General features: G+C 36.0%; 4 protein-coding genes across 8 annotated transcripts; all 4 read right to left on the reverse strand.

Moving 5' to 3' along the window:
• Window positions 1-530: 530 nt before the first annotated feature.
• LOC147546358 (29 kDa ribonucleoprotein A, chloroplastic-like) lies at window positions 531-3,249 on the reverse strand. The gene is made up of 5 exons (XM_086632611.1): window positions 2,418-3,249; window positions 2,003-2,104; window positions 1,237-1,623; window positions 1,036-1,127; window positions 531-838 (listed from the first exon to the last, which is right to left on the reverse strand). The coding sequence occupies exons 1-4, from the start codon at window positions 2,772-2,774 to the stop codon at window positions 1,065-1,067; spliced, it is 909 nt and encodes a 302-aa protein (XP_086488737.1). The 5' UTR covers window positions 2,775-3,249; the 3' UTR covers window positions 531-838; window positions 1,036-1,064.
• Window positions 3,250-3,979: 730 nt separating this feature from the next.
• Window positions 3,980-6,913, reverse strand: LOC147546359 (Tetratricopeptide repeat (TPR)-like superfamily protein). Its single transcript, XM_086632599.1, has one exon. The coding sequence runs from the start codon at window positions 6,605-6,607 to the stop codon at window positions 4,304-4,306; it is 2,304 nt and encodes a 767-aa protein (XP_086488725.1). The 5' UTR covers window positions 6,608-6,913; the 3' UTR covers window positions 3,980-4,303.
• Window positions 6,914-7,414: 501 nt separating this feature from the next.
• LOC147546360 (receptor-like serine/threonine-protein kinase NCRK) lies at window positions 7,415-12,841 on the reverse strand. 4 transcript variants are annotated; one of them, XM_086632606.1, is made up of 12 exons: window positions 12,507-12,841; window positions 12,129-12,227; window positions 11,073-11,120; window positions 10,859-10,959; window positions 10,572-10,688; window positions 10,139-10,264; window positions 9,607-9,879; window positions 9,263-9,504; window positions 8,845-9,144; window positions 8,441-8,677; window positions 8,102-8,320; window positions 7,415-7,990 (listed from the first exon to the last, which is right to left on the reverse strand). In XM_086632606.1, the coding sequence occupies exons 4-12, from the start codon at window positions 10,926-10,928 to the stop codon at window positions 7,655-7,657; spliced, it is 1,920 nt and encodes a 639-aa protein (XP_086488732.1). In that variant the 5' UTR covers window positions 10,929-10,959; window positions 11,073-11,120; window positions 12,129-12,227; window positions 12,507-12,841; the 3' UTR covers window positions 7,415-7,654. The 4 variants fall into 4 exon arrangements, with proteins under 4 accessions (XP_086488732.1, XP_086488733.1, XP_086488735.1 ...); XM_086632607.1 differs by having other exon boundaries at window positions 12,484-12,837; XM_086632609.1 differs by having other exon boundaries at window positions 12,139-12,227; window positions 12,507-12,744.
• A 4,418-nt stretch (window positions 12,842-17,259) lies between these two features.
• LOC147546361 (E3 ubiquitin-protein ligase WAV3-like) lies at window positions 17,260-21,500 on the reverse strand. 2 transcript variants are annotated; one of them, XM_086632615.1, is made up of 2 exons: window positions 20,813-21,500; window positions 17,260-19,448 (listed from the first exon to the last, which is right to left on the reverse strand). In XM_086632615.1, the coding sequence occupies exons 1-2, from the start codon at window positions 21,056-21,058 to the stop codon at window positions 17,514-17,516; spliced, it is 2,181 nt and encodes a 726-aa protein (XP_086488741.1). In that variant the 5' UTR covers window positions 21,059-21,500; the 3' UTR covers window positions 17,260-17,513. The 2 variants fall into 2 exon arrangements, with proteins under 2 accessions (XP_086488741.1, XP_086488742.1); XM_086632616.1 differs by having other exon boundaries at window positions 17,260-20,256; window positions 20,645-21,458.
• Between the last annotated feature and the right edge of the window lie 3,876 nt (window positions 21,501-25,376).

Below are 25,376 nucleotides of genomic sequence, written 5' to 3' on the forward strand. Positions count from 1 at the left end.
TATATATTTCTAATTCATAACATTTCGTAACATCAAATCAAAAATTTTAAGAGAGAAGAATGAGGAATTAAATAAGGTGGGTACCTTCATTTAGTGTAATATTCAAGTTCTAAATTACGTTAGTGCTACATTGATGCCACTTCTATTTTGCCTTGAACCGTATCACTAAAAAATGAAAAATAGTACATGAAAGAAAGAAGAAAAAATATTAACGAAGAGAAAGAAGCAAGCCGCACGTGACGTCGTGGGTCAACTGAAAGACATTAAAGACATTTGCTGAGTTGCGTGTGCCCACCACAACATCCATATGGGTTAGGGGAGCTCCCCATATATGAGAATATTATTAATTAATTTTTTTATTTATAAAATTCAGACAAGTCAGACCCAGAGAAGTCACATTCAGACATTACTCAAATTCAGACATTACTCAAATTCAGACAAGTCAGACCCAGACAATTCACATTTAGACAAACCACATTCAAACTAGTCAGATTCAGACAATGAAAGAAAATAAACGCCATTTAGCCCGATGAGAATAAATCAGCATTCTATTAAAGCAAGACAAGTTCATTTCATCAGTAGTACCAGAAGAAATGCCACACTTTGCATCCAACAAAAATTTACTCTACACCATAATATAATGATAAACTAAACTAACCATCACAAAATTCTAGCACCTGAGACTAGTTAAGCTGGATCCCTAATTACCCTTTGCGGTAGAAAATTGCATCATAACTTCGCTCTTTCCGGCTCTCATCACCGGCAGAGAAACGGCTCTAGTGTTTAAAGCTAAACCGAGCTTAGCTAGCTCCCAATTAACTCCCGACCCTTGCTTAACCTGGTTCAAATAATGGGTAGGTTTAAAAGTAGTTTCATATCGTCACAATCCCACTTAAATGATTTTCATTTATATATGCAGTATTCTTTCAACTAGGCCTAGATTATTTCAATACATATCACACAATTAACTTGTACAATGTCTGTAGAACCAAACTGCACTAAATAGATAATAACAAAGGTTCGGAAGAATCATACCCTCGTGCACAACTTTTTATTGAGGAAAATCAAAACTGAGGTCTTTGCCTAGCTTCTGCCTCAGTCACTCGAATTGATCTGCCATCCATATCCTGCACCATATTATAATAAAAGAAAGTTTGCAAAAGAATATCAATCGCCGAAAAGGAAAAGATAAAGAAAAATAGATGAACAATGTAGACAATTGCTTAATTTACTTACAGCTCCATTTAGAGAATCAATTGCATTGTTAACTTCTTCAGCGGATCCGTAAGTGACAAATCCAAAACCCCTGGACCTTCCAGTCTCTCTGTCATAAACAACTTTAGCTTCCATAACTTTACCTTGCTCACTAAACAAGGTCTCAAGGGCTACATCATCAACACCCCATGACAAGTTACCCACGTAAACGCGGTTGGAAGACCTAGAACTTGATCCACCTCGGTAACTTGATCCCCCGCCGTAACTTGAGCCACCTCCTTGACTTGATCTACCACCATAACTTGATCCACCTCCATAATTTGATTCACCACGTGGTCTTCTTGAAGGAAACTCATCTCTTGGAGGAGGGGGTCCAGAGTTCACCCTTATTTGCCTCCCATCAATTTCCTGTCCGGACATAATTGCTTGCTCATTAGACAAATAATTTTAACACATGGAGTACAGAAAATCAAATGATATAACAAAGGAAAGGAACTGCATTTGCCAAATTGGACTATAGAAACTAAATTCTAAGAAAAATCCTAATACTTGATGGAGATAAAAGGTTTTACCTTTTAGAATATTCAAACACGCCTTAGTTAAGTTCTTTAAGTACTCGTATGTTTAATTTAAACCTTGGGTAAGATGCAAAAAGACTTACTCAAGGGTTACGAAAGACACGATTCACCAATCAAATGCACAAAAAATGTGTAGATTAAGCAAGAATGAAGATTTGATACATCATCAATGACCATTAAACTAGTAAAGTATGTAAAAAAGAACTTACATAACCATTAAATTGTTGTACTGCTGCCTTTACACCATCAGCTGAGGACATGTGAATAAACCCAAATCCCCTGCTTCTTCCAGTTTCCTTATCATAAATTACCTGGTCATGGCCAACAATTACTCAGTTTAGTACAATTCTATATCTATCAGTGTGTGATTAATTTCACTAATCATTGTTTAGACTTCACTTAACAAAGTAATTAACAACTTTAATGAAAATGAGAAAAAATTATAAGATAAAGCTTTCAACTTTAAGCTAAAATGAAGATTTTTATACAATAAAAAGCTAAATACAAAGAAAAACTAACAAGAATTAGTAATTATCTCTTAAACCCTAAACCTCACAGAAACCTGATGATAAGATAAACCCTTATTTAAAAGAAAAAAAAAGTGAAGGGTTGAAGAAAACAAACCTCAACTTGCTCAACATCACCAGCTTGTTGGAACAAATCAGCAAGTTCAGCACTGTCGACACTGAAAGGTAAGTTACCGACAAAAACCTTCAAATCAGGTGAGAAACTAGCTTCTCCTTCATCTGAAACCCTTTCGAATTCAGAAGAAATAGATACTCTTGGAACAAAAGTAGAAGAAGATAAGGAAGCGTAACGTTTATCAGAGAAAGAAATGGAGATGGGTTTGTTTCGAATGGTTTTGAGAGAAAGGGTAGAAGAAGCAGGAAGGTAGAGAGAAGAAGGGTTTCTGGTGGTGGTTGTGGAAAGAGAGATGGTGTTGAGGGAAAGAGAAGGGATGATTAGGGAAGATGAAGCCATTGTTGATAGATACTATCTTTCGAGGGGAAATGAAAAGAGGCTGAAGTTGCTCCTGATAAGGTTTGGTGGAGCAAGAAGACTATTGAGAGAGAGAGAGAGGGAGAAATGTTGTTAATGATGAGTTCTTTATATAGAGAATAGATAGGGCGTAACCTACTATAGGCACCCGGCCGAGTAGCTCTTAGCTGGAGGGAGGTTAGTTTTTTTGCACCTTATCTTGACCCATGGACTCTCTCTCTCTCAGCATCAAGATTTGAGACAGGAAGTAGGTGCCCGGCATAGACCTAAACAACCAATCATCTAAACTCTACCACCACGACCATTATCTTCTATCTCTAAAACCAACTTGATTCTAGAGAGAAATGGTGGTCGGAGGTAGTAGAGGTGGTAGTTGGTCGATGGTTGTGGTGGTGGGAGGAGAGAACCGATGAGAAGCCGAACCTATATACACTCTGGGGGTTGTGCAAGTTCCAACAATGAAAGTATGAAACAAGAGATACTTATAGAAGATATTGCTATAGGATTGCGTGGGCCAACATTGGTGTATGGCTCTGTCCCGATTAACACCACTACTTAAAAAAAGAGTACCCACTTCTTGTCCATGAAAAGGAAAAGATCTTTGGTCCGCTCAAGATCTTTGGTCCGTAACTGACCAAACGCAAAGAATTGGATCACTTCCTTGGTCCGTAACTGACCAAACGCAAAGAATTGGATCACTTCTTGTGGATTATCAAGAACGATTATGATCTAATTCATGACGAAGAGTGACATTACTTACTCTGTCTGGACTATAAATAAGAATCCCCTTTCTAAAGATGAACTACAATAGTACCATCTCCTCGAGTGGGGGGGTTTAATTATTTGCATCAATGATAGGATCAGAGTAGCCATTATCATATAATAAAAGTACATGTTAACCTAACAATTTCAGTCTTCAACAAAAAAAAAAGGGTTATTTTGCGAAAGGGTCGTAGATAAGTACCGTGTTTTGTGAAAGGGACATGACCGTTTATTATTTTGCAAAGGGGTCGTGGACTAGGATTGACCAGTTAATTTTTAACGCCGTTAAGTTTTAACACCGCTAAATATTAACACCGTTAACTCTAATTACATTACTTAAAAAGTTATGGTTATATTTAAGTAAATTTTATACAAGTTGCAACATTAAGATAAATGGAAACAGAAAGATGGTGTATACCCATACATGATCAACCTAAGCTGTATTATTAGGAATAAAAAACACAATTGTAGTTAACATGTCACAATGGTTTAGAACACAAAGAACCTGCAACAAAAAATGTTCAATACTTGAACCCTAGTTCTTCATTAAGCATTAGCTCTATAATGATTTTGAGAAAAACATTAAACTCTGAGTTATATGGCCTAGGCTTGAATGAAAGAAAAAAAGTAAAGATAAATAACAAAACCACAAACAGATAAGAAAATCGCCATCATTATTTGGCTAAGATGCCTCAAACTTGGTCCTCAACTTGGTTTTGATATGAGAAAATATGAGGGGAAAAGGAAAATCAGTGTGATTTTACTGCAGTTTTCTTTCCCTTCTTACCAGCATTAGCTTTCTCTCCCATGAGCATCCTTGAGAGGATATCGGCTTGCTTTGTGTTTCCTTCTGCATTTAGGCTATTGATAAGATCCTCGCAGCTACTCCGATCTCTTACACCACCCTTGTCCATTATCTTGCACAAAATCGAGTATGCATTTAGGGTTTTCCCGGCTGCTAGAAGAGCATCTAATACCTTGTCACAACTTGCAAAACTTATGTTATAATCTCTCTCTAACCCAAAATCTAACAACTTAAGAGCAGCAATTGTCTTCTCTTTTTCGCAAAGAGCAACCAAAAGACTATCAAAATCAGGAACACAGTCGTTCTCCATCAATAAGTCAACTCGTCCTAGGGCTTCCTCGACATGGCCCCTCATGAAAAGGGCCTCCAAGATCTTACCAACCAAGTCCATGTTCTCCTTAATTCCCTTTTCTACCATACTCTTCATTACTCTGCTTGCTGTCTGAACTCTTCCATCGTTGAATAGACTCTCAATTACAGACCTAAACAACTCCCGATCTGGGGTGTGTCCACTTTCAATCATACCGTCTAAAGCAGTCTTAGCATCAGCTGGCTCTCCTTTCTTCAAGAAACTCTCGACGAGGAATTTGTATGCATCGGAATCAGAAGGTACCTTTTGTCTGCCCATGATCCTAAGAATCTCAAGAGCCGTTTCTGGAGTCCCTTCCTTTGAATGTCCACGAAGTAAGTTATTAAATGCAACTTCATCCTTCACTCCTGTTTTCATCAATTGCCGGAAAAATGCTTCTGCCTTCTCTGTTTGCCCGTTATTGCAGAGATACTCAATCATTGGGTTATAAGCAGTCGCTTCCATCTCCGTGGAACTTCTCGGGTTCAACAATATCTCTTTCTCGATGACTTTATCTACCAACTTTATTGCTCTATCATAGACACCCACCTTGCAGAAATTCTCAATTAACAGACCGTAATGAGCTGGTTCGGTAGGAACACTCAGTCGAATCATCCCTTTTAGCACATCAGCAGCAGAATCCATATTACCAGATTCACATTGGCAAGAAAGTAATCGTAAAAAGATGGAATTATCCCTAGGAACAATGTGTCTTGCCACCATCTCCTTCAAAAGCTTTTGAGCTTCTGGCATTTTTCCTGTATCACAAAGCCCTGGCAAAAGAGTTGAATATGTGACATCATTTGGTTTGATTCCAAACGAACCCATTTCATCAAACAATCTCAACCCATCATCAACCTGGCCAACAGAAACATACCCTTTAATCATAGTTGTATAACTTATCACAGTAGGGGTCAAATTCTTCCCTTTCATTTCAACGAAAAACTTCTCAGCTTCTTCCATCTGTTTAACTCGACAATACCCATTAATCATAGTATTATAAGTAACAACATCAGGAGAGATCCCTCTTTCCTTCATTTCTTCGAAGAATCTTTTAGCAGTTTCGACCTTCAACGAAAGGAAGAAACCCCAAAGCATAATATTATAAGTATGGCGAGTCGGAATAATACCTTCTCTTAACATAGCATTGAAATATCGTTTCGCCATTAAAATCCTTCCACGACGCATAATTACTTTAAACAAAGCATCATAAGATTTGATAGTTCTTTCAACTCCTAATTCCTTCATTTTCAAGAAAATTTTAACAGATTCTTGAACAATTCCAGCTTTACCATAACTATCAATAAGAACAATAAACAAATCTTCATCCCATTCAATACCCTTTTTAGGCATATCAAAAAGAATACATCTAGCATGATTAAGTTTAGAAACCCTACCCAAAATCTCAATAATCTTCAAGTGAGTTGATTTATCATGTTTATAACCAGTTTTATCAACCCACCTGAAGAATTGAAGAGCGTGTTCAGAGTTACGAGCTCCGTGCAAAACGTTCCAAACAAGAGAATGATCGAACTGAGGAACTAATGACCTAATTGAGTTTTGTAAACGAGTAGTCCAAGCTCGATTTGCCATCATTCTACAAATTATATCTTCTAATTTTTCTTGTTTAGGGGGTTTACCTCTTGGTGTTCTTTTAATGATTGGCTCATCATCAACCACTGCCTGAGTTTGTTCCGGACCATCAGCTAACGGCGGCGGTGGTGGTGGAGGTGAGTCGGAAACTTCATTTTGATTCGGCGACGATGAAATGATCTCAGTAGTAGAGGAGTATGAATAGAAACCTAAAAGGGAGTTAAGAGAAGAAGGATTAGAAATCCTTATTACTCGATTGATAAGATTAGATTTCAATGCGATTTGTTTTGAGGAAATCAACGCCATTGTTATTGACCTTCTTCTCCAGTTTGTTTTAGGTTAGATCTGTGAAGAGATCCACAGAGATGGAGGTAGAACTGAAACAAGTATAGAACAGGTCTGAGGGTTTTTGTTTACTAGGGTTTTTAGGGTTAATCTCACATTTCTTCGAGATTCGAACTCTGCGTCATCGTCGATGATGGTTTTCGTTCACTCACGTTACAAAATGACGACCTGGGTGATCAAATCCACACGGACCCATGAATGTTGACCTTCGTTAACTGTTTATTGACTAGAGCAGTGGGGAAATTCTATGTTCCACTAATAAGTGGATCATCCAAGTCCAAATCAGGGGCAACTAGTGAAATTATATTCTGGCATGAGGCTATTCTTCCCCAGTGTGTGGCTATTTTCACGCGTCCCTTCACATGTCATTCTTTAAATCTAAAATACGTGTTTTTGTTGGATGGCGTAGAATACATGTGTCCATTAAACCTATTACAAGTAGGCGTAACACTAGCCTTATGTTAAATTTGTATAACAGATAGCACAATACTTTCAATAAACTGAAACTTAAATGTCAAACTCGTGGAGTTTTGGGTCCGAAAGCTCCATTGCACTTGCTTGTGTGACAACGGGGTTCTCTTAAACCAAAACTAACATAGATCAAGGTAGTCACAAACTTGAAAGAAAAATTCTAGTTGCACTTCGTAGTATATATCATTCTTACCAAAATAATTATTTATCAACCATTTGTATACTTGATTAGTTTAATTTTTATTTTAAAATTTTAGAATAATGTGATTTTCTTCAGATATGTTTCGGGTGTTCATAGATCTCTCAACGTGTAATTTATCCATTTTAATAGTCAATCCAAATTATGATGGATCCCTCAAACCTTTTAGTGGTATGTACATTCGCAAACCAAAACAAAATACAACACCCCCCAACCCAACTCTAGAAAAAAAAAATGAGGCATTCTTTTCATGTTCTATGTGATATGGAGTGGACAGCCAAAAACCTTTACTTCACCAATCTCTGCTCCAAAGGCTTTTGTTTACAAGATGTTATGGACTAGATTGGACTAACATTTGGTTGCAAGAATGACTCAAACCGAGGTTCGGTTAAGTCAACTAATTCATCCTCATGGTAGCGCCAACTCCGAGTTTTTGATGTTAAGAGAATCAAGTTCTCCATATAGTCGGCCGAGATAGTTATATCTTCCTCTTTCAAGCTGTCTTTGGAGAAAATTGTACGATCCAAAGGTAATGGTAAAGAACACCGTGGAGACCATCTCTCGGATGTAGTTTTCCTCAACTCTTCTGCAACAACCGAACGTTCAACCTCCATCTCATCCTCCTGCTGCTTCTCAAACTCCACTATGTTTCTCATGCTTCGATTAAATGAGTTCTGCCATTATAGACATAGAATTTCAAAAGTAGAATAATATTTAGTTGCCATATTAAGTAAACATTGGAACACAAATAACATAACTTTTACTAGGATATAAAGATATATTACCTGAAAAAGATTTACAGGAAAACTTCGCCTCCGTGGAGATATCGTGGAAAGGATTTGAACAACTTCACTCATGGTTGGTCGAGAATCAGGATCCAATAGAAGGCATTCTTTTGCTACATAAGCCATTACTTGCATCTCTCCTTCTGGGAAGCTCCCTTTCAGAAGCGGATCAGCCAACTCCGATATTACTCGTTTGCTATCAAGCAAGCGAGGGGCAGCCTGTAATGGTACGAAAGATGTCATTGATGGCAATTCAGAATAAAATATCACTATATTTGCCTCGCGTAAATTATTGTTGATTTTTCTTTCGACAATAAATTTAAGCTTAAGTTTACTTACCCAGATGACAAGGCTTTCTTCTCCTTTACCAGGCGATTTATAGATGGGTTGGCGACCACTGATTAACTCCAAAAGGACAACACCAAAACTGAAAACATCAGATTTAAGAGAGCCTCTTCCTACGATTGCATATTCAGGGGCAAAATATCCGAACGTCCCTTGCATTCTTGCGGGGGAACTGGAACCACTAGCAAGGTCATCAGTCATTAAGCTTTTAGCCATACCAAGATCAGTTATCTGCATATAGAAGTGAGTATGAAAGGTTAAGTGTTTGGTAAAATGATGTGTATGCCAATTCATAATTGATAACTCTGTCGACTAGGTCATAAATCATAATATGGAAACCTATCTGTGAAACCATTATTGTTTCTTGTGAAACCACTTGAAACCTTAAGGAGACTTACTTTAGCTCGCCATTTATCATCTAGAAGAATGTTGGTTGATTTGACATCTCTGTGCAAAATCCTAGGAGCAGCTGCTTCATGGAGATATTCCAAACCCCTTGCAGCTCCTAGTGCAATCCCGACTCGAGTTCTCCAATCCAGGTGTTCTTTTCCTTGAGCCCCATCCAGACAATCTCTCAGATTACCATTAGGCATGTATTCAAAGACAAGTAGCCTTTCAGCATTTTTTCCTTGGAACTCTGAGCAGTAGCCAAGCAATGGAATTACATGACAGTGGTGAAGTCTCGATATTAGTTCAATCTGTGGGAATAAAGACAAGTAATGAAGTTTCCACAGATTTTTCCTTTTTCTCTTTACTCCAATTTTGAAAAGAATAACTGAGTGATCAGAAAGCATAGCAGTGGAATTTCAGCGATACCTCAGTAAGAAATTCATCATCTGCATCAGGCCCTCCTTGAGATTTTAATCGCTTAATAGCGACAAATTTGCCGTCTTTAAGTTGACCACGGTAAACATGGCTGCTTCCTCCGAGCCCTATGAGATGTGACGTGTCAAACTTGTTTGTTGCAACCTCCAATTCCGCATACGAAAATTGGAAAATTGTCCCAGGTAGGGTTCCCCTTTTGCTCCGAAACATGAAAGATACATTTCTTATACATCCTGGAGAAAATCATAATAGAGAACACAATGACTGAAAGGTGATTTCCAAACAATTAGAAATGTTGGATAAAGGAACAAATAAATAAAAGAAAAAAATTATACCTACGATAGGGTTTATAGGAGAACTTGTCGTAACTTTGAAAGTTGAAGCTGAAGAAGTCCCGTAGCTTATGAAGTTGGTTTCACTATTGCAGCTTGTGTCCTTGTCCGATGAGAACATCGGTGGTCGAGCAGAATATCGGTTCCTTCTATAAACATAGCATCTCAGTGAAATGATAAAAGCGAGAGATGTTAGCACAACGCTCACTAAGAGAATGTAAACAAGAACTTGGCTGGTAATGCGCTTCTTGGCGACTTTCTGTTCACCACTGACACCTACACGAGATACAAACCAATGTCAATATTTGGTGTTTGGGCATGTTTTCGGACATAGATTGGAACCAAGTGTTAGATGGCCCTAATCACGAAGTTGAAGTGAAGCTAATAGTACAATGCATTATTTCAAGGATGTGGCACTGGACAAAGCCTTCGCATATGTTCTTTCAAAGATTACATCAATATATAGTAAGTTGTTACTGAAATTGGGTTAAAATGCTAGTGTGAAGAATATGTTATGTTCAACAGAGAAACAAACCTAATGTGCAATTGCAGTCTGTAAAACAACTGGAATGGTAGAAGCTGCCCGGTGCTCTGGGAAATCCTTCAGTTGCGCAAAGACATGTCCACCCATCTACACTTGAACTGCTTGCAGCTTTTTCTTCTGACACAAGAAGCAAAGCCTGTTAACCATGGATACGAAACTCATGTAGGATATCTATACAAAGATCTGTACGGCCACATGAAAATGATCTCGGAGTGATCTATCATCATGATAATTTACTCACAGTTCATGATATTTATTATCACTACAAGAAAAAATGGGTCTAGTGGCGAAAGTTTTTGTTGCTAAACAGTCTATAGTTGTTCCAAGAAGGAATTACGGAAGAAAAAAGTTCTCCATCACTTGGTCATAGTAGTACCGTCGCGAATAAAGGGACAAGTAATGAAAATGATTAAACGATGCATACCAGGATTGCAATCACAGAATGTAGAACAATTAGCTGCAGCAGAATACATCTGACCCCCAACCTTGGCAGAGGCACATGAACATGTCCATTTGTTTACAGACCCTTCAGGAAGCTCATCTGTCACATCGAGCTAGTTATGAGAAATCAGAAGATGTGTTCGGCAGTTGTTCAAAAACGCGACGAACTCCGGGGACAGTCGACAAGATAAGTGAGGTATGATATCTACTAATATTACACCGACAAAATAACAACTAGATACCAAGAGAACTACAAGAAGAAATACTAACCACAAGAAGTGTAAGGACACGAGAGAAAGATAATAAAACCGACGATAGCAACTGTAGTGGCGATCTTCATTTCTTTTTAGGAGCACGAAAGCAACGGATCCCTGTGTCAGAGAAGATTCTATAATGAATAAGACTCTCCAGTATGAAATGAAAAAAGTATATGCTTTCTTTATTAACTAACATACAATCTGCAACAACATGGTTTTCGACTTACCTAAAGAAATGATCGCCTCTTCAAATGCTAATGACGTAAGCCTTTGACCTGCATTAGATGAAAACGTCAAGCCGTATCAACGACTATCATATAGAAATTTAATGATCTAAAAAGCCTGAAGTCCTTAGAACTAAACAAGGAATCACTTCCGAGCAAGAAACGAAGATAGGAACAAGTGTTCTAATTATAATTGAGTATTAAAAACAGAGGCATTCCCCCTTCGGACTTATGTTTAATAAGGTAAGCATTTATACTATAATTCATTTGTAACAGATAATAGATAAGGCAAAACAGAGAAATGACACGAAATTAGTAAGGAATTTAGGAAATAGATCGAATCGAGCTATTTAACATGAAAAAACTACAAAACAGAAGAAAACAAGATACCCATTTCTCATTCTTAAATGAAAGTTACTGGTTTGCTGTTTGCAAGTAGCTAGTTGGAGACATATCAAACATGAATGGTTGATATTATACAACAAAACAAGCATTAGAATTCAGAACCCACATCAGAATTTTGTCTCATGATTCTAGTTTTCCTATACAATCTTCAAGTTCTCAAGAATTATGAACGATTCCCATAAATAAAAGCTAAGTTTTTTAACACATTAATTTAAAATATTTTAATAATAGAAATGATTTTTCTATGTTCTTGGGTCAGAGTGGCTCCACTGGAATAACACTTGTGCTGACGTGGCAAACCATTCCTCTGGGTCCCGTTCACAACTAACCGTTAGATTTCATCCTACGTTAACCCTTTGTGGGACCTATTATTACTCAGCTGCCTCAACCTGTCGGCAACCCTCTTCAAGCCGTTGGATAAGCTCATTATACATCAAACCAGATAAAGCATCCAACGGCCAGATTGTCGGTGGTAAAGTTACCCACATTGTAAGTGGTGAAAATCATTTTACATAATTCTCTAAAAATTAGTAGCTTACGTGGAATTTTTGACTGTTGACTATAACGTCTTACCTCGTAAATTGTACTTTACGATTCTCGGAAAAGACAATGAAAAAACATAAACAATAAAATTACACGTTAAAACAGTCGTACCTGATGATACCTTCAAAATAACGCCAAATAGAATTCTTTCACGGCGTTTTTTTCCATCACTCTTCTTCTCTCATCAGTAACGCTCTAAATATCGGGTCTCTGCTTCAAAAAAACAGTAAAAAAAACTTGTAAAATAAATGAATTTCAGTAGTATTTATTAGGGTTTCTTAGTATAAACGATGTGGAATTCGCGCGGAAATCTTCAGTAGGATGATTAGAGTTTCGAATGATATTAGATCTTAAATGCATTAAAGTTTATAGAATCACTGAAAATAGAGAATAGAGGAAGAAATCAAACAAGTAAAGATTGAGTGAACTTCAATTTATTCATATATAGATAGATGGAAAAAAATACCTAATAGAAGAATAGCGGAATACCTAAGAATCGATTTGAAGATCTTCTTTCTAAATGCGGTGTTATCAATTGTATCAACAAATGCAAGTTACTTCAAATAGCTAGGTTTATTAACTAGAACTGAAGATCTCTAAAGATGATGAGAATTCGTTGGGTCTAGAGAGAGAGAGAGAGAGAGAGGGAGAGTAATTTAGGGTTTGAGGGTGAGAGTCAGAAACCGGCTTAATTTTTTGCATGCTTCGGAACAGAGTGAGAGAGAGTGAAGGAGAAGAATGAGAAGATGAAGTAGTAAAAGAAAGAGAGAGTTTTGGTCCTCGAGATGCGGAAACTTAGGTCTGATCGAATGTGGGGACCACAATTATGATCGGTTTAAGCGGGTCTTAAATTCTGTAATTTAATTTTATTTTGTCATATCATGTGAATGCAATAAATATCAAAAATATATTTTAAATTTGAATGAAATTCTCACCTTAGACGAAACGACCTTTTGGGATGGTAACCATAACTGAGTTGATGGTTGAGCTTGTTGATTCTTACCGAATAGGATTGGGGGTTCAAACTCTGTACTTGAATTGGATCGCTTTCATGTATCAATTGATTTTGACATCAAAATTTATACACTTGGATGACGTGAGGACAATGTCTATAGATTATTTTTCTCTTTTGAAATATGTCTATAGATTGTTGGTATGATAATTAATTATGGACTTTATATAGATATAATTCATCTACCAGCTAAACTGATTTGACATGACATTTTGTAACTTGTCATCGACTATCAACAACATGACGTAAACAACTAACTTAACATAACATTTTGTATCTTGCCATCGTCTATGGATAACATGACGCGAACAACAAGAAATTTTAGCTAGTGTTTTTTAAAATACAGAACACCCCTCTAACCCTACACTCTGATTACTAACCTCACCACGTTGGCAATTACACTTTATTCAACAACTGGATTTATGTTCTTAAAAGAAGTGGAACGGCTTCCATTTTCAAAAGGGGTAATCTCTAGAAAGGTCAAAATAATATTGAAAATGAGTAGAAAAACACAAAACATTTAAAAATTATTATTCAGGTCAAAAAGTGTGCAAATACTAAAATACCCCTTTTTGTCATTTTGTGTAACTAAATTCTTTTATTTTTCTTTAAACTTTAAATCGATATAACTTTTGTTTGAGATGTCGGATTTCTATATTAATTATATATTTAGAAATGATTTTTCATTAGCTTTCTAACAAGATCCACTTTCAATACTTTTTTTCAAAAAAAAAAAATCAGAAAAAACGACATTTTTTCCTTTACGATTTTCTGCAAACGTGTTTGCAACAATCTGTTATGCAAACGTGTTTGCAATAATCTGTTATGCAAACGTGTTTGCAACACTCTGTTATGCAAACGTGTTTGCAACAATCTGTTATGCAAACGTGTGTTTGCATAATGTAAACTGCAAACAATATTTGCAAAATATGGATTGCAAACATGATATGCAAGCTTTGTAGAATATAATTTTGAGTTGCAAATCTTGCAAACTCGATTTAAAAATCGAGAATATAATCTTGAGTTTCTCAGATTATAAAAAGCTTTTTTGTTAGGACAAACGCTTGATTTGATCTTAGACGACCTTAGATTCTCGGAAATCAAACTTGAACAACAAGAGAAAACTCCCCCCTAAAGTTGGATTGGATTTTGGGATCAAACAAGAAATTACCAATCCAAAGAAGGAGAGATTCATTTGAAGAAAATTGATAATAATCAAAATCTAAGAAACACTTAAAACTACATCAAAGACCCCCAAAATGAGTTTCATATGAGGAAAATAACTTGACAAAACAAACAACTCATACAAATACACACAATGAAATAGAGAAAACACATTCTCATTATGTCTAATACCCTTCTTCAATATCTTCTTACTTTCTCTTTCTTCATTAATCTTCAAGTTCTATCTCTTCCTTCACATATTTCAACACTTCAAGCATTTCAATCCTCCATTGAACCCACTGCAATTCCTTCTTGGTTATGTCTTTCTTCTTGAAAAATTACTTTTGCTCCTTGCTCTCTTCCTCATAAAACTCATTTCATTTGTGGTGTAAAGTGAAGGTAGAAGAATTTAAAGGTATCAATATGTCACTCAATACTGCTTGTTCAAGTTGCAGGGCTATCCTCTTCTCAAGATCGAGTCGACAGGAAACCATTGTTTCAAGATGTATAGCAGCTTTTAGGAACATACAGGGGAAGCTAACTGGCATTGCATTCTTCTCTCTTGGTAAGAGACTAACAATCGATTCTAACATTCATTGCATTCCTTTCTCCTTCACCCCATTATGTAGCTTCTGGAAAGCAATTCGATCCAATAGTTATTTCAGCGAAAAATGGTCCAAGTTGAGCCCTAGAAACCTCTTCCTCATCATCTCTCAATTCTCCTCTTGCTAATGATACAAATAAAACTCATTCAAAATTGAACCCACTAACCAAAATGACTAAGAAACAAAGCTAAAACCTAAAAAGATGATAACTTTAATTGAAATTTGAAAAAAAACTGATCAGAGAATTGTATCCAAAACCTTTTAAGCTTGTTCTTCATTTGGAGGCTTTGTTTGAGTAGGTCCAATACAAACCCTAGCTTGAGCTTCCAATAGAGTTTGATTTGATTTGGGGAATCGGAATTACGATATGAAGTAGAAATTATAGGGTTACGAAGATTAGATTCAGGAAGCTCTAATTTATCAATCTTTGTTGACTCCATTGCTACTCTTGGTATCGAGCTTCGTTTCCATCGAATTGAAGATTAGTGTTTCTTAGTGGATAACAGAAGAGAGATTTGCTGGTTTCGGGAATTCGTAAAATTTATGAGTTTGCTGGTTTCATATGAAGGGAAAGGGAAAGAGATATTAGGGTTTGGATTCAAGAGTGTGTTCATGCTGATCCTTAATTGTCGGAATTCCAAGAATTTGACGAACTCGGTGAGAGTTAGAATTTGAATAAAAATCAAAGAAGATAAAGAAGAAGAACAAGAATCAAATAAGAATGGAAGAATAAGAAGAATCGGTGAAGAAGAAGAGATAAAACCCTAAAATTTATATGATTTTTAGAGAGAGAGAATAGATTTTAATAAACAGGGGTATTTAAGGAATGAAATAATTTGAAAATGACCTGATTAGTAGTTTCTCATATTATTTTATACTTGACCTATTAATACTCATAATATTTTGATAATTTGTACTTAATAGGAAAAGATCTAGGTTTTTTTGGTTATTATGATAATATTTCAAACCCAAATAACCATTTTCCCTTTTCAAAATCGAACGTTGAAATGAAAGAGAAATATTGTGATACTCAATTATATGAGAGATGACTGAAGATTAATAATCGATTGTGGGTAAGAAACTAGGTCACTAATCGAGACACCTTTTGCATCAATCTCAAAACCTTAGCTTCAACCTCAAATACCTCAAAACTTTGAAACTACACAAAATACAGTGAAGTCTCACTCACTCAGGTATTTTTATCCAACCCCAAAGGCCCAAACCAAATGGTAGTCACTAGACTGATTAAAACAGCAGCTAGCCCAAAGAGAATGTCCCACTATGTTTTTTTCCCTCCAAGAATTATCTTTTTTTTTTTTTTTGTTAAAACTCCAAGAATTATCTTGGAGATATGTGTCACACATATCCTTCGATGATCAATGAGACTATGATATTCCAAAAGAAGTGAAATCTTTTATCTGAAACGATTATGAATATGTTTCGCTCATCGAAAACGACCGAAGGGGGAACCAACGCGTTTGTGTTGTCAAGAGGTTTGAGACTTGCTCAAAATTAGTTCTAATATGAATATATAAATGGGAAGATGCATGGAAGGTAGATGTTTAAGCTATCAATAGGGCAATATCTAATCGTCAAAAGGAAGTGTAAATGCCTATAATAACTTGTTACGTATTTCAGTAAGCAATTATATAGTGGTGGTGGTTTGTGTCGCGTGCATGGGCGTTTAACGCGCAGGACCGGAATGGCCCAGTGAACTGTTGCAAGGAAGGAGCTCTTTAACCCAACAGTGGTTCCAAGATTCACCACCATCCTACAAATATATCCAGAAATTACACTGAAAACTCACTTCAAAGTACATAGATCTCCAGAGAGTTATACCATTCAAGAGTCCACAATACATAGGATCGCAGTATTCCCGATCCAAAGTACTTTATCAGAAAAGTCGTCGTTATATCTTGTGAGACATTTTGCTTACACTGTTGGTACGTTAAAAATGCAGATCTCTCATCTTATTTTTTTTCTCTAACCTTCTACATGTTGTTGTTTCGTTTCACTAAGAAGTTGATTTGACATCCTAATCATCTACTTCCCTGAACAACTAATCTAAAGTGAAACATATAAAATCCCCTAATTTGTCTAGTGGAAGAAAAAATATAGTGAGCTCAAATAAATAATTCCAAGTTTTGTCAACTCTATTTAACTTATAATAAACAATGTACATTGATGTTAATTTAATGAACTAGAAGAGATTTTCTAATATTAAATTATCAAAACAAATCCCTAATTTGCAGGAGGAAAGGTGATATATTATGTTAAATAAAAAGAAGAGATTTCATAGTCTCAAACTATCTGTAAAGTATCAACTTTATATGAAATCTACTAGAGACTATTGGACCCTCTAAAAACTAGGGTTTTGTGTTACAAACCCAAAACAGATAAACTTACAAAATCAAATAATAAATGATAAAAGTGTAAAGGATGACTCTTGCTTCTTAAACAATTTTGCCATAAACCCAGTTTTTAAACCCATTATTTTTCCTTAACTTTATTCATTTACAACCCAGGAAACCTAATCCATCATACAACACCCATATAAAAAACCTATTCTTCTTTTATCTCCCAACCACAACTTATACCCCAACTCACAATTTATACCCTCACCCAAAAGGAAAACAAAATTTAAGAAAAATCACAAGAGAGGTTATATAATATGTATTATTAATATAATGATAGTTCAGAAGGAAGTATTTTCCTTTACCTCGGTCGAAGTTGTATCGGAAATGACTTGGCTGGTCGAAGAGACGGTTGAGGTAATGAACCACCTAATAACATTGTCTGGGATCTAGTAAGCATATCAACCATAGATGGCGTCTGATAAGCATGTACTAAGGTTGTGTTGTCGGTCGAATCACCACGGGCAGTTGCTCTTTGCCATGAGTGTGAACTTAATCCTGACAGTACATATGCCCTTCCCGATGCTTCATATTTTCTCCTACTTGTCATTCTCTCTTGCATTTCCTTGAGTTCAGCATCTAAAGCAATACATAGTCGATCACCCGCTTTAGCCGATATGGTTTCTGACAAAACTTTTCGATAGTTCTCAAGAATTGAAACTGCATTTGATAATTCGCCCTTCTCAGCTGCAGTTCTTGCCTCGGTTATAGCTTCTGCGGCATTGACACGGTTTTTCTGTCTGTCAACCTCGTGTGAAATTACGAATTCTTTGACAATGTCAGGTCTCTGAATCATAACTTCTTTGCTTTCTAGATTGAAAGTTTCTTTTAGGATTGGATCTTTGTAACTACATTTCACCTTCAATAGTGTCATCTCATTGCTGGAGTCTCCTACCGGGAGATTGACAGATATTAGGAAATCTCTCTCTTCATCTGCATACAAATCGCCAACATCAATAATACCAGTCCTCGAATTGTTGATTAAACGGGTTCCGTAGCTTCCTGCTTTTAATGGATTTAGGTGTAGATCAGGATGAATACATTCTATACTCACTCGAAGATCCTGAATGACCACACTTAGAAGCCCACCAATGCATTGAGCAAAAGCAGCCTGAATAACACCTTCTGCTTCTATAAAAGAAAATGTCCCACCAGATGTCTCTGAAATCGAGTGCATTAAAGCAGCGTCATGATCAACACCAAACCCAAATGCATGAACAGGAACCTGAAACTCTGAGTTGCTACTGTCTCGGGCAGAGAATGGGAGGAGAGACCGATAATTCGGGCCTTGATGTGTCTGATCATGACCACTTACAGTATATGTATCTTGCCCATCTGATAATAATATGATACTACTGACAGGATTTTTTACTCGACGATCTTCCATCACCCTGGCCGCCTTTCTTAGGGCTTCGGCAATGTTTGTCCCACCATTTGATGTTAGAGCATTTACAGCTTGTAGTGCTTGTTGTCGGCCTGCATCTGTCATTCGACGCAAACGGAAGAGACGACGTGCAGTAGATGAGAAAGCGATCACTGACAGTCGATCAGAGGGCCCGAGATTTTGTATCACAAAACCCATCGCTCTCTTTAACAAGGCAATCTTGGTTCCTGCCATACTGCCACTTACATCAAGAACCGTGACAAGATCAACTGGGGCACGGGAAGTTTGAGAGGTTGGTGACGTGTTAGCTTGATTTCTGCCCGCATTATTCCTTGAGCTTGTGACAGGAGCTTTGAGGTTGACTAACACAGTGAAGTTCTGATGGGGAGTTGATCGTTGAACAGCTGAGACTTCTGGATGCATTTTTATCTCGAGAGTTCTCATGGAGTTCTGATCTGCAACAAATCTTGCAGTGTGTTTCTCGGGAACTTCAGTTTGGTCATCTAAAGCTTCATCATCACAGAAGGCGGATGGCTCGGGTATTTGGGAAAGGGATGTCATGTGCCCATTAGAATTTGCCCGACGAGGCGGGAGCCGATTCAAAACAGTCATCAAAGCATCATTTCCTGCCCAATCTCCGGGGTTGATGCTAACTCTTCCATTTGGGAGACCTCTGGTGGGTTCTTGGCAAGGAATTTCTATCCATTTCGCTCTGCAAACTGGGCAAACCTGATTTCCATGTTTCACATTTGAAGCAATACAATGAAAATGAAAAGTATGTGAACATTCTGCTGTGAATAGTGCATGACCTTTGCCTGGCTTCATGGTACCCAGACATATCGCACAGGTTTTCTGCACGTTCAAAAAATTCAGAGTTAAAAGACAAATAAACAAGATTATTCATTTCAAAATGACGATTTCGTTATAAAACTAACCTATGAAGGTTTAAGACATTATAAATGTCTAAAAGAATGATAATGCAACTAAAATAGTGGAGTAATTTGTTAGACAAGGGCTTTGTGGTTAATCAAATTAGATCAGAGACCGGTTCAAACCAAAGAACATTCAAAGATATTGACTTGTGATAAGCATTAACATAATCAGAATACAAGTCTTGGTAATGAATAAAAGTCATCGAAATAAAGAGTAAAGCATAGCAAAAATAGCCTTAAAAGATTAGATGGTAAAAGAGTGCACCATATCTAGAGAAAACCCAAAGTAACAGTGTTGACCATTAACAAATATAATCAAGAAGAGTCTTCACAACTCAACACTAACGATGAAGGCCGTTCAAAATAACATAAAAAAAGAAACGCATTTTCTCATCCAACAAAAAGCTAGAGATATATAATGACTGATGAGGTTATTGGGTTGAAATAATTTCTTCTTTATGCTTTTACTTTGATCAAGCATACTGCTAGAAAGCTACTGCAATTAACTGTCCAGAGACTTTTGTCAAAAGAAGAACACTTCATATGGAAACGTGTAGTGCTAATCAAAGAAACTGCTTTCTCTTCAATAGGAAGGATGAAAAGGAAAATTTACCCATTAATTCTTTTTCCTTTAATCTCTAACGAGACAAACAACCACTGCTCCTTAAAAGAGACTAGTCCACTTTTCTTTATCTCCACAACCAAAGATGGGTGAAAACAACAAGGCACTATAAATTCATCTACTCAATTTGCAACTAAAATTAAAGAGAAATACCCAAGTATAACACAACAATGAAAACAACAACTAAAGAAAAGGCCATAGCACAAAAAAAAAAAAAAAAGGAAACCAAGGCGCTAAAATAAGAACTTCGATTTCATTACTTTTAAGTTTTTTTAATAAGTCAAAGTTCACATTTTCTAACTTAAAAAGAATATGTGTCTTAACGTGTGCATTAACCCTATATGTTTGAAAATTTTGATCAAATTAGTATGAAGCGAGATTGATTCCTTTCAATTGAATATAGAGAAGAAGATAACATTTCAGCATATTCCGGTAATCAGGGGAAAGTCAAGAAGAGAAACTGATCAGAAACATCATACAAACTCATTAAAAACCAATTAACCAAACATTCTAGGTCTTATACTAATCACAAAAGAAAAACGCCTAAACTGACGATTAACTAAGAAACTAACCTCACAAGAAATCATTATCTAGAAAGCAAAAAATGAAACCTAAAGAGCCAAGCGAAAATAAAATTAGGCTTAAGTTGTTAATAGGCAAACCTTGGAGGATTTGGTGCCGCTTTTATCCGACCGGGAACCAGAGGAAGACGGTGATGGAGAACTTGACGGTAGTAATCGAGATTCAGAGTGTCCAGTCCCGACGGAAAATAAATGAGAAAGTGAAGTAACATCTGAGAATCTTCCAGCAGAATCGTCAGTGGAAGAACTCTCTTCTTGTGTTCTTGGAACATAAACACAGAGATTTAATCCAAGAGCTATCTTCGCTTTCCTCCACTTGCTTGCCATTTTTTTCTTAGATGCGAGAAAATTTCAGCTGGATAAATTAAAAATCTATTGGTTACTATTCTTCAAATATCGATGAAATCAAAGACTTGTGGTTTCCTTCCTTTTAGTGCTAGAAACATCAAAATGAAGGATGACTTTTCATTTAGGTTCATTTGGAGTTTAAGAAAATGAAATCTCAAAACGCTTCCCTGATGAAATCCTAGAATCGGTTTCAGTAAGAACCGTGAAACGAACTCTAGAGAGTGAGAGAAGAAGAATCACCAAAACAGAGAGCTATATCTTGGCCGCCATTAAAGCTTCAGTGGTTTTGACCTTGGCTAAAGAGTAGTTTAGTAGTAGTATAAGTTGCACTTTCTTTGGGGGTTTCTTGAAAAACTGAGGGAAACGTAGTATTACTCCACTTGAATTTTGGTAGACAGGGTTTTATACCAACTCTAACTTTAGTTTGACTTAAATTACCCTTATAACTTTACATATATCATTGTTGCCCTTTTTTACAGTATTTTCTTTTTGGTCCTAGTATTTTATCAGCCGTTATATTAGGGTTAGCAATTTAACACCCTATTTTGAGACAAAAGTGATACTAAAAGAAGACATTGATTCTTATTAAGTCTAGGTAGTCTTTTATTTTTAATCTTTTGGAGTATCATTTTTCTTCTTTGAAAGTAATATACATAGAGAAACAAAAAATCGCATTAGAAATTACTCAAGATTTACAAAAGAGAGTTTTTTTTAGACGCGACTTCTGTTGTAGAGGATATTTTTTTATAGTAGTAAAGTAGAAAACGATCATTCTCCTAACCTCTTTTTGAAATAATTTGAGGTACACAAGTTGATAAAAAGTATCATTGGAATAGAAATCGTCAATGTAATTAAGAAACGGAGTGGAAATCGGATGGAAGGTTTGCTACGGTTGAATCATACATTTTGCCATTTTGGGGGGTGAAAGAGAAGCAAGTAAGATTTGGAGGATAAATTGGTAAAGTGAATGTTAAGGCTCACATTTTGAAGGTCAGCTGTCCCTACTCTAGCAGACTAACTTGGGTGATAAAAAAAAGACGCGCCATTATTATTTAGCTAAAAGGCAGACTTATGTTTGTTCACCCATTTTACAGTTCGGTGAAAAACACCTTCCATCATTATCTTGAATAGTATAATTATTTGAAATAAAATTTCGTTTTTTAGGCATTCAAATGGAACCAAAAATAACAATATATTGGTATATGAAAATTGGGATGACGTGGGAAGAAATAAATCAACATTTACTTAATGTCCTGATTGTACCGGTATAAAAGTATAAATTGTCCACCTCTCTTTGGTGCAGTGATTGGACATCCCCTCTTAAACCTATAAGGTCGTGAGGTTGAATCTTAGTGAAAACAGTTTGTTCTTTAGACTTCTTTTATGTTGTTGGATTTCGGGCCTCTTATAAATGTATAAATTAGGTGATTATCGTGCTTATTACATCTTCATGATGCACTCAATGTCTAGTAACACTCAGTTCTAAAGTCTTAAGTTGTATTAATCTAGAAGTAGAAATTTATGGATTTTTAAATGAGATTTTAAAAAAATAGATGTGGCGATAAATTGACTACTATTATCCTCAAGATGGTCTTTCTTTGGTTTGTAGAGCCATTGTAGTTGTACATATTTTATTCGTGTTGTGTGCATGCCATGTAATTTGACGGTTATTCGTGTTTATCATATTGTACCGGTGTATTAATGCTTTTGTAATTACTATTGTAGTCGATATTTAAAAAAATGCTTATATAAAACAATTGAGATTCACTGAAATATTGTTGTGGACTAAATTAGTGTACAACGGCCTACAATTAATTGAAGTACGGACTTAAAATCTAACTAAATTATTTTATTTATTCTTTTAAATAATTCTAGTTCAATAGACTATTGGTTTCACCTGTTATGATAATCAAAGGTGAGACTTCTAAATTATGGAGTTTATACAAACACTATACATTATTTGGCAACCAGATATTGACACCTTATCTTCCTAGTTACAAAGATAAGATATTATAAGAAAAAACATGGACTAGCATTTTCTTGTAATATCAAACTTTGTTTAACCCAGGGCCGTGCCTGACAATTTAAGGCCCAGTGCCAAACTTAATTTGGGCCCTATATATAGATTGGTCTAATATTTTCCAGATAAAATTTTTCTTGATTTATATAGATTTTTAATCAAAATTAAGAACCTGGTTTCTTTCTAACACGTTAATCCAAAATTAGATCATAGAGAGATATCAACGGTATATATATATATATATATATATATATATATATATATATATATAGAGAGAGAGAGAGAGAGAGAAATTCAGTTAAAATTTTGTAAGAGAAGAATGTTTAGAGAAATGTATTGAATATTGCAAGATAAAGCTTTGCATGAAAGGAATGAGAAAGTGAAGAGAAAAATTAAACAGTAATTGTTCTCCATTGAGTTCGAACCCATGATCAAACATATTAAGTCCCTTCAACTTAACCACTGCGCTACCCAAGTTTGTTGTTCAAAAGTAACATCTTTATTTACTAGTAATACTAGACCCACGCAAAGAACATATGAAAATCTAAAGTAGGCCCCTTGTGGTGGGGGGTCCTGTGCGGGCGCACGGCCCGCACCCCCCACCACACGGCCCTGGTTTAACCTTTCTTCTCTCATCTTGTCCTTAATTAAGGATTTTCACCGGTAATGTATAGTTTTATCTTTCCGGGAGTGCTACATGTACAAGATCCTTGACAAAATTTGTGACTTAATGACTTTTTTTCACTAAAAGACAAAAATTGATCAAAGCTTTTCAAAGTTTGACTTTGATCGGGACCGTTCAAATGGCATTTTGTCAAGAATCTTGTCAAAGATTCTTTGTACGTTTAGCATTTCCCTTAACTTTAATGACATAAATCAAGTTTTACAATAGTGGGGAAGATGTGGAGCCCATCATGATGCATGATAATTATTGATGTTAGCCCCTTTGATGGTGGAGTTGTTTCATCAAATGACATCATACTGATGTTATCTAAAGTTGATGATGACCCATTATGTCACACGTGCAACCAGATTATCAAACTTGTGCTAGTCCGTAGGACCCATATACCCTTTTGACTTCACTGATAAAAAATCATCCAACTTTAAGTAGATTCCATCTCCATTAACAACCTTCATAGCTTACATCCAATACAGGATTACCCGCATAGTTGTAGATAATTTTAATCTCCTCCACGGCCTGTTATAATTTTGGTTACACTTTCGTTTTCTTTCTTCTTCTTTCACTCAATCAGGGAGCAATAATATAAGTCGCGACTCCAAAGAATAAACTCTCTGAGAGATCTACGTTTTTTGTATATTTTTGGGAGAATATTTTATTTCAGTCCAAAAATTTACTTCATCAAACATTACCCCCTTATCTTCATCATCATCTTCATCCCCTCCACCACAACAACTTTCCAACACCACCATTCTGACTACCAGTGTCACCTATTCTCTTTCCTCACTTCTCCTCTCTAACTCACTGTTGCCCTCTCTCTCTCTCTCTTCGTATCTCGTTCTCACTGACTATCTCATAGTCGTTCTCACTCTAGATCACTCTCTCTTTCTTTCATTATAGATCGAATCGGAGAAGAGAGTGATGAGTTGGAGAGAGAGAGAGAGGTGAGTTGGAGAGAGAGGTGACGTGGAGAGAGATGAGTGGTGGAGAGGGAAGTGAGGTGGCATTTAGGTTTTCTTTTTTCTTTTATTTTGAAAATACATTAATAGGAGGGGTAGTTATGGCATTTGTGTGAAAATAGGGAGCCATATTTGAATTTACAGAATTTTAGGAGCCATATTTGAAGCTGGTCACAAAGTGAGGGGCCAAATAGGAATTAACTCAAAAAAAAAAAATCCGCCTAAGTCAATATTTATTCCTAGAGAATTTTTTTTATTCAACACATTTACTTTCAATCCTCAAATTATACATCTTCATATTAAACGATAAACAATTTATCCATCTCCATATTATATGATACTCCTATGGTCGTTCACTTTTTATTTATTTTTTTGTCGAATATAAACTGAAAAGATGGTAGACATTGTTTCAAAACAAAATATGATCGCACTATAAATGGAACTTTCACCGTATCGGAAGCACGGTTGCGCATAGTCTTATACATATACTGACGAGTCACGAGTGCTAATTTATATTTTCGACAAAAAGAATGATGATCAATACAACATCAGACATGAAGATTTTAGAATATAAAAGAATTCGTCAAATTTTCAGATGAAATTAGAACATCAATTAACCATAAAATCGATCATAAAATT

The sequence above is a fragment of the Eschscholzia californica genome, unplaced genomic scaffold, assembly GCF_041429995.1.
Source record: "Eschscholzia californica isolate CP2 unplaced genomic scaffold, dmEscCali1.0.p SCAF_4, whole genome shotgun sequence".
NCBI classification, from domain to species: Eukaryota; Viridiplantae; Streptophyta; class Magnoliopsida; order Ranunculales; family Papaveraceae; genus Eschscholzia; species Eschscholzia californica.